The following is a 13,730-nucleotide window of genomic DNA, read 5'->3' as shown; positions in this document are numbered from 1 at the left end:
GCCACTACCACGGTCAAGCTCCGCGCTAAAGTAGTTTGCTGACTTCCGCCAACGCTCTGGGACTACCATCTGGTCCCTGGGAGAAGTTGGTCGCGCGTGCATCGTAGACTGCTCTGGACCTTTGCTGACGGTTGATGATTCCTTTACCCTAATAGACTTGCGAGCTTACACAGGCTTAGCAGAACTAGGCATAGATTCGACTTCCCATCCTTCCGACCAAAGTTGTGAGCACGCGGAGTATCCGCGCCGCTGCTCCTCACCCCAGTCGCTCCTTGAAAGCTCCCCTCCCTCTAAGTCTTATGGAGACCGTACTATCGTGGCTAACCATAGCTTGTCTTATCTTGCTCGGATACCTAAGCTTGAGCATCATGGGCTTCTTCTCGTGGGGGAACAAATTCCCAGTGGAGGGACGGGTAAGTCAAATTCAAGTACATCCAAGCACCATTGAAGCTCACAATACATACAGACGGTCCTCCTCACTGGAGCCTCCTATGGCATGGGCAAAGAACTCGCAAAACTGCTCAGCCAACGCGGCGCATCCGTCATCCTCGTCGCTCGCAACGTGGAAAACCTCCAGGCCGCAACCGCCTACGCAAAAGCCGCCGCAAAGAGCCCCTCCACCCAGCGCTTCCACTACATCTCCGCCGACTGCACCTCCGAAGCCGAAAACGCCCGCCTTCTCGCTGAAGCCACCACCTGGAACAACGGCAAAGCGCCTGACATCGTCTGGGCCAACGCCGGCTCCTCCACTCCCGGCCTCTTCCTCGATCAGAAAACCGACACCCTGCGCCAGCAAATGGACATCAACTACTGGGCGGCGTGCTACCTGGCGCAGCAGACGCTCAAAGCGTGGTTGTACCCGTCCACGCCATACAAGCCCACCGCACCTGCCGAGCCTACACGTCACTTCATCGTGACATCCTCCGTCCTCGGCTTCATAAACATCATCGGCTATGGCGGGTACTCGCCCGCCAAAGCGGCGCTGAAAACCCTCTGCGACGGCCTCCGCCAGGAAGTCATCCTCTACAACGGCGCGCGCCGCTCCAATAATGCCGTATCGGGCTTCACACCTGCACCTTTCGACATCGCAGTCAACATGATCGCGCCCGCGACCATCCTCTCACCTGGCGAGCTGAACGAGAATCGCACGAAGCCGGACGTCACGAAGAAGCTCGAGGAGACGGATCCGAAGCAAACGGAGCTGGAGGCTGCGACGGCGGCAATCAAGGGGTTGGAGGCGGGGAATTACTCGAGTGCAACGAGCTGGTTGGGCGATCTGATGCGCATGAGTAGTATGGGGAGTGCGCGGAGGGATAACTTGGTGAAGGATACGGCGGGGACGTGGGTCGCCAGTCTGGTGTGGTTGCTGCTTGGGCCGGATATGGATGGGAAGGTGTTTAATTGGGGAAAGAAGGAGGGAATGCCGGCGTATAAGCCGGATTCCGTTTGAGCTGGTGGAATCCATCTGTTGTTTGGAGGTGAACTTGCAACTGCAGCCTGCCTGTCCGTTTGCTTACTAGCTCGTCATGGTACCACTGCATGCTTGTTCGTACATTCAGAACGACTTATTTTGCGCAACTGGATGTGATCGTGATGAAGAGTGAGTGGCTATGATGCCGAAGTTGTCTGTTCTACAAGTCGAGGAGACGCAATGTACACTCTATATGCCATGCCGTCAGCTTGAGACGCTAAAAAAAGGTATCTTGGTCAACTGTCCGCTGTAGCCTTTACATCTTCATGCCACGAACTGCCCTACGCCCGTCCATCTACCGGTCACGCGGATGTTAGATGTCTCCACGCATCCCGCGGAAGAAATCCATGACACCAGTGAACACGACCAAGAGGATACCGCCACCTGGGCCCAATCTGAGCACCTTGGGCAAGAAGCCCTTGTACAAAGCGCTGAAGCCTTCTTCCTTCATGACAGTGCCGAGGGCGGGCCATGCCCAGTTGTATTTTGGTACGGTTCCTACGACCTTGGTTGAGTTCTGAATGCGCGACTTGACGACGTCCATGGGAGTGTTGAGGATGGTACCGACAGTTCCACCAACGGCACCAGAGATGAGATCGTTTGTGACTTGGCCCTGCTTGGTAGTGGCCGCCGGGAGAAGTTCGCGGACTTGGAAGATGCAGCCGAAGTATCCGGCGTTCCAGAGGATGTGGCGCCACATCGTCGACTCGAGACCCTGGTAAAGGGTGAGCGGGCCTTCGTTCTTTACGGTCTTCGTGAAGCAGTCTATCATCCCGTTGTACTTGTGCGCCTGCGCCTTGTCCTGGAGACGGATCTTGATAAGCTCGAAGGGAACGACGACGAAGGACTCAGTGGCTCCAGCAGTTGCACCGGTGAGCACAGAGAGGGATTGGGTCATCTTCTCCTGCCCGAAGAGGTTGCGGTAAAAGGTCCCCCAGGAGTCGTTGGCTGCAAATTTGGTGGCTCTCTTCGGCGCCTCCATGAGAATAGGCGCGCTGATACCACGGTATAATCTGGAGAAGCTGTACAGTGTCAGCTTTGATGAATGCCCCGACTAATGTGCTGAACCGCACCCTTCATTCCTGATGATCTTGCGGAAACAATCCACCATTCCATTGTAACCCTCCTCACCCGTGGCTTTTCCGGTCTGCAGCTGCCTGTGCGAGTTTAGGGTGTGTCTGGAGCTCGATCGATCGCAATACGCTTACACTCGGGTCTTAACGACATCAAGCGGGTACCTATTCCGTCAGAGCGCATTCCAATGCCGAGGTCCACGAACTTACATGACCAAGATCTATACGCGCATGTTATTTCAGCAGGTTCTAATATACCATCGACAGAAAGCACTCACTTCAGAAACACCGGCCACGGCACCTGCACGTCGATTAGCTGCAGGTCCCAGGATATTTCCGCCATTGAGACTCACCAGCCGCGAATTGGTAGACGAACGGGAGCGGTTTCGGTGCGTCCGCCATTTTGCTAGCGATATAGGAGGGAGGGGAAGGGAAAGGGAGAGTGGAGAGGTGTGGTGTAGGAGCCTGAGTCTCACCGACCGCACGAGACCTGGGGAAACACGCACTGGTCCGAGCGAGCTTCGTGGGATTCTAGCTCCAATCGATAACGCGGCAGAAATGGGGTTCACCTAAAAGCAAGTTCAATGCTTGCCCGTCATCGGCGCTATCATTCGGCGATCTGCGAAAATCTTACTTCTCCATTGGACGTAATAGCCGCTTCGAGTCGATAAATCTGTGCGTTATTCGATTCGGCAAGTGCCCCCGCGGGCGCGTTGGACGACACGTGACCGGCCCAGCCGAGTCCCTTCTTGATTGGCTTTGGACGACGCGCTTCCGCTTCTCCACCCACCACCCAACGCGTCCGCCTCATGGCAACGCGTCAAAAGTCCTTCTTTGACCAGAAACCACGGCCAAAGGTATCGAAGATGTTACATACACAAGTCAATCTTTCTTCGTACTGATAAATCTAGCATTTTAACCAATGGCCGGGCCGGCCACGCAACCCTACCAACGACCAGCATAGTACGGCTGCACCCCGCCAAGTCGCCACTGGACCATCTATCATGCCCTCGAGCCAGACTCGGACGAAGCTCAAGAAGTTCCAATTCATCGAGGGGGCGCCTGCCCCTCAAACCATGGCACGCATCGACTCGGAAAAAGAAAATACGGCTGCGCGGAAGGAGCCCAGGGCTGCCGCTGCGAAACAGCGTGTCGATTCACACCAAACCACAGCCACAGAAGCCGCTGAGCAAGCGGCACGAACGCCGAGACCGGCAAAGGCGAACACAAAATCATGTCCACCTCCATCGACACCTGGGACTAGGCTCCCGCTTGCCGAGCTCGTTGGTAACGTTGACGATTCCAGTCGACATGTCGTCAAGGCCGTTGTGTCGCCAGAAGAACAGCTGTGCTGGCGTGGTTCGCAGCAGATAAATACGCCTCTTCCACGCAAGCGGAAACGTGCACGAAGCTCCTCGCCGGCGGCGCCCTCCCCAGAAGATCATCAGGTACAACATCAGGACGCGAGACAGCTCACCACCCCTCAGGCCAATCCCGCCACCGAATTGTGGAATCAGTACACGAACAACAAGGGAACGCCGAGCGGACACAAGAACATCGCATTCGCGCATCTCATTAGCGAAGCCTCGCCGCGATCCTCTGCGAACGCCGGGAGCGTGAGTGGTCTTCGTCGGTGGGCCAGCTGCGGTGTTGAGTTCCCAGCATCTACCAAGAAAAGGAGACGGACGCAAGCATCAATTGGTGTTTTCAAGGAACACGCTGAGGATCCAGCGGACCAACCAAGCTCCGATGGAAACTTTCAAGGGCCACCGAGGGGCAAGACCAACCTGGCAGAAATGCTTGAAAAGATGCGCGACTCGATGGCGAAGCCGGTTCAGAGAATGGGATCACAGGCTCCATCCAGCTCTTCGCCCCTGCCGGCCGCCGAGCGCTTGGAAATACCAGCGGATTCACCCTTGCGACGTCTCGGACGGGCAGACTTCGAAGATGAAGAAACATCCGACACCCTTGTTGAGGATGCTGTTGCTGCGACGAAAGCTGAAGACGAGGAAGATGAGTTTGGGTCTCATAGAACCTCGGGTTCTTCCGACGAATTCGGAGATGTTGACTTCGATGATGATATGGCGGATGTCCTTGAGATCTCGGGCCAGACTGCAACCGCACAGCAGGCACAGATTCTTCATCCACCTGAACAGGTACAAATACCCTCGCAAGCAGCTCCTCGTGAGCATTCTGGCCCTCCTGTATTGGAGCCAACAGATAGCGATGATGAGTTTGGATTGGACGAGGACATGTTTGCAGAAGATCTTGAGCATGTAGCATCGCTTTACGATGCTAGGGCTGAGCGGACACCAGAGCAGCAGGCGTCCGGTGTGAACGCAACAGAGAACAGGCAATTAGGGAGTGAGGCTTCGCTTGCACCTGCGCCCCCAGTCATCAACCTGGTTGATGACGACGATGACGATGATTTTGGCGATGATATAGACGTTGACGAGTTTGCGGTAGCCGAGGTGGCAGCATCACAAGCACCCGCGACGAATGTATGTAGACCACGAACATATTAATGAATGAATGCTGAATCTTGAAGAGTGCACAGGACACTAGAGCTATCCAGCGCTACCTAATAAAGCGTGTAGATGAAGGCCACTACAAGACTGAAAAGGGCTATCAAATGCCCGAGAAGGTGCGGTTGTCTACTTTTCCGTTTGTTTTGATCAGGGAAGCTAATTAACCATAGGTTCTTTTAGTTGAGGACGAAAAGACAAAATTGTTCAAGGCCATAACTCTTCGGCAAGCCTGGCACGACACGCCGTGTACCCCTGGTTCCTTCGTGCACGTCATCGGACAGTTCTCCAAGACAGGGCAATGTATCATCGACGACCAGCACAACATGCTCATCCTTCACCCTGATCATTTGATATCAGCCACCGTTGTCGCCGACTCTTTTGGTTGTCTACGACGAGCTGTTCTACAAGACCGAGTAAAGGCGACTAGTAGAGCCAATGCCCCCATGCTGTATGGCACACTGCTTCACGAGCTGTTCCAGGAAGCTTTGAAAGCCAACAAGTGGGACACGGACTTCCTCTTGGAGACCATCGATAAACTTATCCCCAGCAAGTTCGAGACGATCCTTGAGATCAACTCCAACTGTGAAGAGGTCAAAGAACACATCAGCAGCAAGTTACCGGAACTACAATCCTGGGCTAAGATCTTTGTCCGCGCCAAACCTAGACCAGATGCCATCGTACGAGAACGAAACGGACGGCAGTCTACCATGAGCATCAACAAACTTCTCGACGTTGAAGAACATGTCTGGTCACCGATGTACGGCCTGAAAGGCAATATTGATGCCACGGTACAAGTCACCATGCAGGACGACCAAGGCGAACGCACTCTTATGGTCCCTTTTGAAGTGAAGACTGGCAAGAACTCTTCGAATGCTGCGCACGTCGCACAGACAGCTTTGTATAACTTGTTGTTGTCTGATCGTTATGGTAAGTTGCCCTCTCTAACGTACTATATTTTACTAACCTTTGAACGTACAGACGTCAACGTTGCATATGGCATTCTATACTACCTTGAGACCTCAGATACTAGTCGCATTCCCACGATTCGGAATGACATCATCCACATGATCATCAAGCGCAACGAGTTGGCTTGTTACGTACGAGATCGTATCGAGTTACCAGATATCTTGAAAGAGGACCACAAATGCGGCAACTGCTATGCTCAAGAAGCATGTTTCCTCTACCACAAGCTAGTGGAGGAAGGTCAAGGGGAACGGTTCAATAAGAAAGCGAAAGAGCGCTACGATGAGCTCGTGAAGGATCTAACACCCTCAGACCAAGCATTCATGAGGAAATGGGATGATTTGCTCACCAAGGAAGAATCCGATATGATGAAGTTCCGACGAGAGCTCTGGACGATGCTCAGCACCGAGCGAGAGAAGCTTGGAAGGTGTTTCTCGAACGTTATAATTGAACCCGGATCAGGCTATGAAGAGAAGAACGGCCAGAAGATCAATCGCTATTACTACACTTTCACGAAACAACAGCCGAAGCCTGGCTTTTCCTTTACAGAGTCTCAGCTCATCATTGGTGAGCCTGTTGTCGTCTCCGATGAGCAAGGGCACTTTGCGCTGGCCAACGGCTATGTCACCAATGTACGGAAGCACCGCATTACTGTGGCTGTTGACCGCCGCTTGCACAATTCCCGCATTAGGCTTCCCGGCTTTCATTCGCAAGATAACCAGTCGTTCGCCGGCATCATGGAAGTATCGAAAGAAGGCGAAACAGTAGCAGAGTATCAAGAGGACGAAGAGCCCGTTCTGTATCGTTTGGATAAGGACGAATTCAGTAACGGCATGGCGGCAGCTCGCAACAATCTGATCCAAATCATGGATGACAACATCTATAAAGCACGGGACCTCCGTTCACTCATTGTTGGGGATCGCGCGCCTATCTTTACAGTTGCACCGGACGCTTCCCTTCCAGAGTCGTCGCAGATGTCGATGAACCCTGATCAGAAAGCGGCAGTTTCTAAGGTTATGTCAGCCAAGGACTACGCTCTTGTTTTAGGGATGCCTGGAACTGGAAAGACGACTACTATCGCACACATTATCCGCACCCTTGTCGCTAGGGGCAAGAGCGTGCTTCTTACCTCGTATACTCATACCGCAGTCGACAACATTCTACTGAAGATCCGGAACGACAACATCGGTGTCTTGCGCATCGGGGCAACCGCCAAAATCCACTCCGAAGTTCGCCAGTTCGCTACGTTAGCCGCTGAGACTAAAGATAGTTTGGAGGAGCTTGAGAAGTCCTGGATGGAGCCACCGGTCGTAGCTACGACTTGCTTGTCTGTCAACCACCCGTTGTTTAACCGACGAATTTTTGATTACTGTATCGTCGATGAAGCGTCTCAGATCACGCTCCCTGTTTGCTTAGGACCCATCCGCATGTCACAGAAGTTCATCCTGGTTGGAGATCATTACCAGCTTCCTCCTCTTGTCCAGAACAAGCAGGCATCCGAAGGTGGCTTAGATGTATCTCTGTTCAAGATGTTATGCGAGGCGCATCCTGAGGCTGTTATTAGTCTCGAGCACCAGTACCGAATGTGTGCCGATGTCATGCTTTTGTCGAACACTTTCATCTACTCCGAACGACTCAAGTGCGGGACACCTGCTGTAGCCTCTCGCCAGCTTACTTTGCCGAACCCCTCCGGCCTATCGGCTCATCACAACAGATCACAGCCTTTGCGATCTGCTGGAGATTCTGCTTGCGTCGGGCCCAACTCTCCAGGCTGCTGGCTCAAACGAAGTATTTCTCCAAGTGCTCCCGTGGTCTTCATCAACACCGATTGCATCTCAACGCAGCTCGAAACACAAGCTGGTCCACGCGTCAACAATACCCTCGAAGCGCGTCTTGTCACGCAACTCACCCTATCTCTCCTCTCGCTCGGTGTTTCTGCTTCCGAGATCGGAGTCATTGCGCTCTACCGCAGTCAACTCGCATTACTACGCGGGTCGCTCTCTTCCGCACACACACAGACGCAATGCTCCGAACTTGCAGCATCGGCTACTGGAGCCAACATTGCAGCTATCGAGCTCCACACAGCGGACAAGTTTCAAGGCCGTGACAAGGAGGTCGTGCTCGTCTCCTGCGTGCGAAGCAACGACAACGGCGTGGTGGGCGACTTGCTCAGGGACCGCCGTCGGGTTAACGTTGCACTGACCCGAGCGCGCAGCAAGCTCATCGTTCTTGGTAGCGAAAAAACGCTTTCAGGAAACGACTTACTGCGAGACATTGTCGCGCTCTGCCGCGAGAAAGACTGGGTACTCGACATCACGCAGGACATGATCGACGGCCACGCCTTTAACGAAGGCTTCACACAACTCACTGGCAAAACACTTTCGATGCCACCCTCACGCTTCGCGGCGCTGGGTAAGAGTCCAACACCGAGCCCGACTAAGAAGCGGAAGGCGTTGGGCGACATCACCACGAGTGGCGGACAAATGAACACGAGGCCACAGAAACGAAGCCAGAAGACGCCGACTGGCAGCCCGGAGAAGTTGAAGACGGGAAGGAAAACACCTGCCAAGGTGTTTAACGCCGGGAGGAGAGGCATACTCGATGGACGACCAATGTTGCAGAACATCTTCCACGAGGCCATCTGATTGGTGCGCTCGCTCGAGTATATCAGAAGCGCCTTGCAGGCATGGGGGTATTGTCTAGGACGGTCTCGATTGTATAAGTCCTAGGTTTTGCGAGTCAGGGTGTTGGGTATTCGAGGAGTTTGAACAGCCTACTTTGCATTGAATCAGCGTTCTAGCGAACATTTTTTATAGAGCAATTCCACCCATTTGGATACCACTTACACGCATCCGTCCATCACGCGACGTTCCAGAAGGTGTTGGCACTCATATTTTTAGGGTGCGACTAAACTCCATCGGTCATACCCAGCTTTTCTGGGGGCCGAAAGGGGCCTCGTCAACCACGCCACAGACACAACCTTATCTTGTGACTGCGCCGATTAACCGTGGGAGTACATACATATACGGGGCGGGACATGTCACTAAGCTAAGGCTGCCTAGCTCCACTTACCTTTCGAGAAAGCATTGTCGAAGTACGACGGTGGTCATGGCGAAGCCTACTCAGAGTACGCCTTCCAGCGCATCAGCCCCTTGACACATTGGACTGACGATGGCAAGGCACGGGCGACGAAGCCCCGAAGAAGAAGTCCAGATGGCAGAAACTCAAAGAGGAGAATGAGGAAAGAAAGAAGAATAACATTCAGCGAATTTCTGCGAAGGAAGCGACTGAGCGGACTGGGTGCGTCCATTCCTCCCCTTCCTTTCCCTGTGTGTGAGGCTGCTGAAGTCGGCAAAGGAGGCTAATGGGAGGTATGTAGATACGACGAAACGGGCAAGCCGGCAACGGAATGGCGTAAGGAGCAGCATGCGAAGTGGGTGGAGGAGCAGAAGGAGGATAATTTGAAGTTTGGGGTAGCAGTGGCGTCGGCGTTAGCGCCGGGGGCGGCGAAAGGGGCGGCAGCAGATGGGTGTGTGGTTATGTAGGCTTTGGGGGTGAGTAGGCTTCGTTGGCAGGATGTTTGGGTGGAGGGGAGGGGAGAAGATACCCTGTGGTAATGTTGTAAGCTGATGGCTACCTGGGATGAGATAGAAGAATTGGGGGACCAGATTGCAACATATACAACGTCTGTTTCGTGAGATTTCGATAGGTCTAGTATGTGGGCTATTGACACTTTGAGTTCACCAAACCAAGATGGCGAACCGGCTCACGGTGGACTCTAGGGAGTCTCGGTCGCCTCACAATACACTCGTCGTACTAGTAGCGAACGGGTGATGCTGAATCTGGCCCTGCATTTTTGTATTGTATGTACACTGCAATTTCCCATGTTCACCTTGAAATAAGATTTGACGTGAATGAAAATGTAAGAGTGCTCGCGGAGGATGGCTATATAATTGAGGATGTATGTACAATTTTGAACATTATTTGACGCGAGGAAACCTGAGAATCTGCTACACATGTCGTAGAAGCTTGCTACCTAATTGAGTCCATGGCTGGTGGTACCGAGCGGCATGACGGCATGACGTGCCAAAGTTTTGGGCCCACGGGTGCGGGCCCAGCACGAGCCACGCGACTTTCGCGTAGAACGCGTCGTACCAGCAGCCCAGCTTCCGCCTCATCCTCACCACTGCACAGCACAGCTATGCACCACTCATGCTTTTGCACGTAGCGCACACACCGAGCATGCCTCAATCACATGCTAAAATACCACCCGAGATATGCCGTTCTTCGGTACAACGCGCCATCGACCCAAAACCACGACTTCCCTCAAAGCTAAAGCGGGACACGATCTGCGGCCTCGGGACCTTCACCAAGCCTTTCACGATTCGACCGTGCCCCGGGTCGCCCTACGATAAGCCGCATACGTTCATACCCGTCCGCGTCATCGCTCGATCCCAGCTTCCTCTCTCCTTTCTCGATACTACGACCGACAACTCGCTTGCAACCAGTCAACTCTTCTCAGCCTCGATTGATGTACTTGAGCGATATCACCAGGAACAGAGCGATGAGAGCCGACCATTGGGTTTCCAGGTGCCGAGGGTTCTCATAGCACGCCATGTAGCGAAGAAAACACTATACGCTATGGAGCGTGTCCAAGAGCAAGTATACAGTCTCTGCAAGTTGGCTATGTGGTTGAAAGAAAAAGATGTTGCAGATTTATGGGACCCTGAGAACCTACAGGCATATTCAACCTTTCCGAGGCTGGAGTCGTGTGAGGTTTTCGAAGACGCATGGTGGAAGCATGCGGTGGCGGATATACAACCTGCAGAGAAGCCTGCAACACGAGCCAGGCTTTCCATGCTTCGCCCTCAAATTCTCCCTGCGCCCGCTGAGGGGCAGATGATACCTGCTCCAGCCACAGCATCAGCGATCGCAGAGATGCACAGCCAGAAAGCCCCGGTGGAGTTGCAAATGAATCCCACGGAGAAGCCCATGCTACCCTCGCCGCAGGAGCACTTGAATGTTTTCGTGGATCAATATTTGGACGCTCTTTACGTTTCCAAGACCTCCCTCGCATACTTCGCCAAAGGCCCAATTGCTCGCATTCGGAACGCTTTTACTTCGACCGAAGAAGGCGCAGCTGCGACTCATGAGCTAGTGACGTTCATACGGACTATGCTTCTTACCCACAAATCAGAGGAAAAGAAGTATCGTGAAAAGCTACCGGAAGTCATCAAAGAGTTTCCGCCCCGAAGCTTCTCGGACGACGAGGTTGACGTCCCCAAGAAGCCGAAAAAGTCAAAGAAGAAAGTCAAACCCAATCGTGAGGGCATGTACCCACAAGAGACGGAAGTCGTCAAGAAGTGGTGGTTCGGAGGCATTTCAACCGCTGAGATAGCCCGAGATGAGTCCATGGATCAACGGATCAAGAGGCGCTTAGGCGATTTGAGGGTCCGTGAGGCACTACTCCAGATGATCTTGATCCTCGAGATAACCGCACTGGAATCTCTGTCGACTTACAAAGCACCGGAAGGCCAGGGTGTTGCAGCAGACGGATCTCAGATTGCCTCTCAGGTGGCAGAAGAGTCACAGTCCAGGCCGAAGCGGAAGAAGAAGATCGACGACGTGAACCTCTTACTCGATCTGCTGCTGGATAAACTCTGCATCTGGCAATCCATTGAGCAAGATGGGGTGCTGGATTTCGACGCATCGAAACAAGATGAAAAGCTTGATGGGTCTTCCGGGAAAGATCGACTGCAAAATTTCTGTATCGAAGTCATTGTCCCTTTCTATATGAACAGACTGCCAGAACAAGCACGCATGGTCAACAAGAAGCTAGGCGGCCCGGCACCTTTATCGCCACCCAAGCGCAAGGCCATGAAACCGCCGAACGTGTCACGGAAATCCGGAGAACCGAAAGAGTCCGAGCGCAAAAAGCCACGACGATCACTGGGTCGTGTCGCCACTGATACTACGGGGAGAACGGGCTCTGTACGAGCTCCTTCACTGAACAGGTCCGCCACTGATTCCACCATTCTCAATGCTATCAAACGAGAGGGAAGTGAAGTTCCACTTTCAGCCATACCCTTCCAACGTAGCCCGTCCAATGCTGCGAGGCAGACAGCATCTCACCTCAAGCTCCTCAAAGGTCGGGAGATGGATTTGAACACTACATCGAAGGCAGCCGCGGCGAGAGCACAGCAAAGAAAGAGGGTTGAGGAAGATCTCAAACAGGCTATTACAGCTCTGAAAAAGCCAAACCGTGGACTAGCTGCAGGAAGCTACGCGGACGACGTTGAGAAACGCGGCCTTGGTTCCCTTGGCTCAGCGAACAGGTCAAGAAAGCCTGCCAACCCTATTCGGAAGGTACAGAAAGACGTGCAGGTAATGGCAACTCCAAGTGCACGCAGAAGAACAAAAGACATGGTGCAACAGACGCCAATGCATCATGACAATCCATTCGTTCGCCCCCGACCGTCCGATACGCACCCTCCGAGCGACTTCTGCATACCGTCTTCAGCCGCACGCCCACCTCCTTCCTCAGTAGTGCCCGCCACTGTCCAGCGTAGTGCAACAGCCCGAACATCTACGCCGCAAGGCGTCGCTGAGACGCCCTCGAAGCCGCAAGCTGCCAGAAAATTATTCTCTATTCCAACCCCGACGGGTAGAAAGATCCTCACAACACCATCTAAGGGCAGGACAGTGCGTTTGTCTCTTGACTCTCCACCTCAGGCCGTTGACGCAACTCCCACCAAAGCCATCGCCTCCTCGGCTCCTAATGAAATCAATCACCGCCTTGAACCAACCCCTCGAACTCTATTCGCTACACCAATGTTGAAGACAGTACCTGCGCAAGTAGCGGAGTCGCCCTTGCCGCCCTTTTCGCTCCCAACAGAGCCCAAGGATGTTTTCGAGAACAAACTTGCGTCAACCCCTCGAACTCTCTTCGCCACACCACTGAAAAAAGCAGCACCTGCGCTGGTAGCAGAGTCGCCTTTACCGGCACTATCACGGCCCCCAGATACTGTCGAGGAACCCTCGATTTATGACGCTCTCGGCTGGAACGACGATGACGATTTCACGTGATACCCCTCACAACAACATTCATCTTTAGCATAGCGAGCATTGCATGAGTATGGAACGTTTGTTTAATTTTGATCGGCCTTGGAAGGGCGTTTTGCGGATGAGCTTCGAACGCTGAGGTTGGCGTTATGTGCTCAATCTTAGGGTATTACACCATGTCTTAAGATAGACAGCGAGCATTGCTGTAATCAAACGATGTCATTTTAGACATAGTATGGATGATGCTGTGCGCTGAACCATGTCTTATCTGTGCGAAACATGCACCGGCCGAAACAGGGCTTACAACAAGGATCCGATGCCTCTCCGCGCTCCAGGTACGCGGCTGAGGCATCTCCACAATCTAGATTTAGACTGCCACACAGAACAAAGGGTGGCATTATTGACAGCTCTGACGTGAAACAGAAATCGCTGCGATGTCTGGTACGCCGTTGAGCCAGTGCTAGGCTCCTACCACGGGACCTTTTCGGCGCGATCCGGCGCGAGCGAGCGGGATGGCGTTCGCTCACACAAAGTTTGACTCGAGGTGGATTGCGGCGCCGCCCTTTGTTGTGCCACAGCATGTCGCATGGACATGCACAGACGCGTACTCGGCGCGGCTCGCTCTCCCGCGAC

The 13,730-nt window shown here is 53.5% G+C and overlaps 5 protein-coding genes across 5 annotated transcripts; 4 read left to right on the top strand and 1 right to left on the bottom strand.

The window, feature by feature from the left end:
• Positions 1-3: 3 nt before the first annotated feature.
• CC84DRAFT_126778 (3-ketosphinganine reductase-like protein) lies at positions 4-1,616 on the top strand. Its single transcript, XM_018185353.1, has 2 exons — positions 4-413; positions 467-1,616. The coding sequence occupies exons 1-2, from the start codon at positions 300-302 to the stop codon at positions 1,448-1,450; spliced, it is 1,098 nt and encodes a 365-aa protein (XP_018042917.1). The 5' UTR covers positions 4-299; the 3' UTR covers positions 1,451-1,616.
• On the bottom strand, positions 1,570-3,196 carry CC84DRAFT_1159842 (mitochondrial carrier). The gene is made up of 6 exons (XM_018177343.1): positions 2,898-3,196; positions 2,823-2,845; positions 2,755-2,765; positions 2,680-2,709; positions 2,545-2,628; positions 1,570-2,493 (listed from the first exon to the last, which is right to left on the bottom strand). Exons 1-6 carry the CDS (start codon positions 2,944-2,946, stop codon positions 1,785-1,787), a joined length of 906 nt encoding a protein of 301 aa, XP_018042916.1. The 5' UTR covers positions 2,947-3,196; the 3' UTR covers positions 1,570-1,784.
• Positions 3,197-3,451: 255 nt separating this feature from the next.
• On the top strand, positions 3,452-5,202 carry CC84DRAFT_125269 (uncharacterized protein). The gene has a single exon (XM_018184361.1). The coding sequence runs from the start codon at positions 3,549-3,551 to the stop codon at positions 5,067-5,069; it is 1,521 nt and encodes a 506-aa protein (XP_018042915.1). The 5' UTR covers positions 3,452-3,548; the 3' UTR covers positions 5,070-5,202.
• Positions 5,203-9,065: 3,863 nt separating this feature from the next.
• Positions 9,066-9,612, top strand: CC84DRAFT_1159839 (uncharacterized protein). Its single transcript, XM_018177342.1, has 3 exons — positions 9,066-9,162; positions 9,215-9,335; positions 9,415-9,612. The coding sequence occupies exons 1-3, from the start codon at positions 9,144-9,146 to the stop codon at positions 9,578-9,580; spliced, it is 306 nt and encodes a 101-aa protein (XP_018042914.1). The 5' UTR covers positions 9,066-9,143; the 3' UTR covers positions 9,581-9,612.
• A 665-nt stretch (positions 9,613-10,277) lies between these two features.
• Positions 10,278-13,292, top strand: CC84DRAFT_1135307 (uncharacterized protein; the record flags this gene model as incomplete). The annotated part of the gene is made up of 2 exons (XM_018176059.1): positions 10,278-12,941; positions 13,068-13,292. 2 exons carry the CDS (start codon positions 10,278-10,280, stop codon positions 13,119-13,121), a joined length of 2,718 nt encoding a protein of 905 aa, XP_018042913.1. The 3' UTR covers positions 13,122-13,292.
• Between the last annotated feature and the right edge of the window lie 438 nt (positions 13,293-13,730).

This window comes from Paraphaeosphaeria sporulosa (assembly GCF_001642045.1).
Source record: "Paraphaeosphaeria sporulosa strain AP3s5-JAC2a unplaced genomic scaffold CC84scaffold_1, whole genome shotgun sequence".
Lineage (NCBI taxonomy): Eukaryota > Fungi > Ascomycota > Dothideomycetes > Pleosporales > Didymosphaeriaceae > Paraphaeosphaeria > Paraphaeosphaeria sporulosa.
The sequence above is the reverse complement of the archived record's forward strand: the minus strand, read 5'-3'. Positions and strand labels throughout refer to the sequence as shown.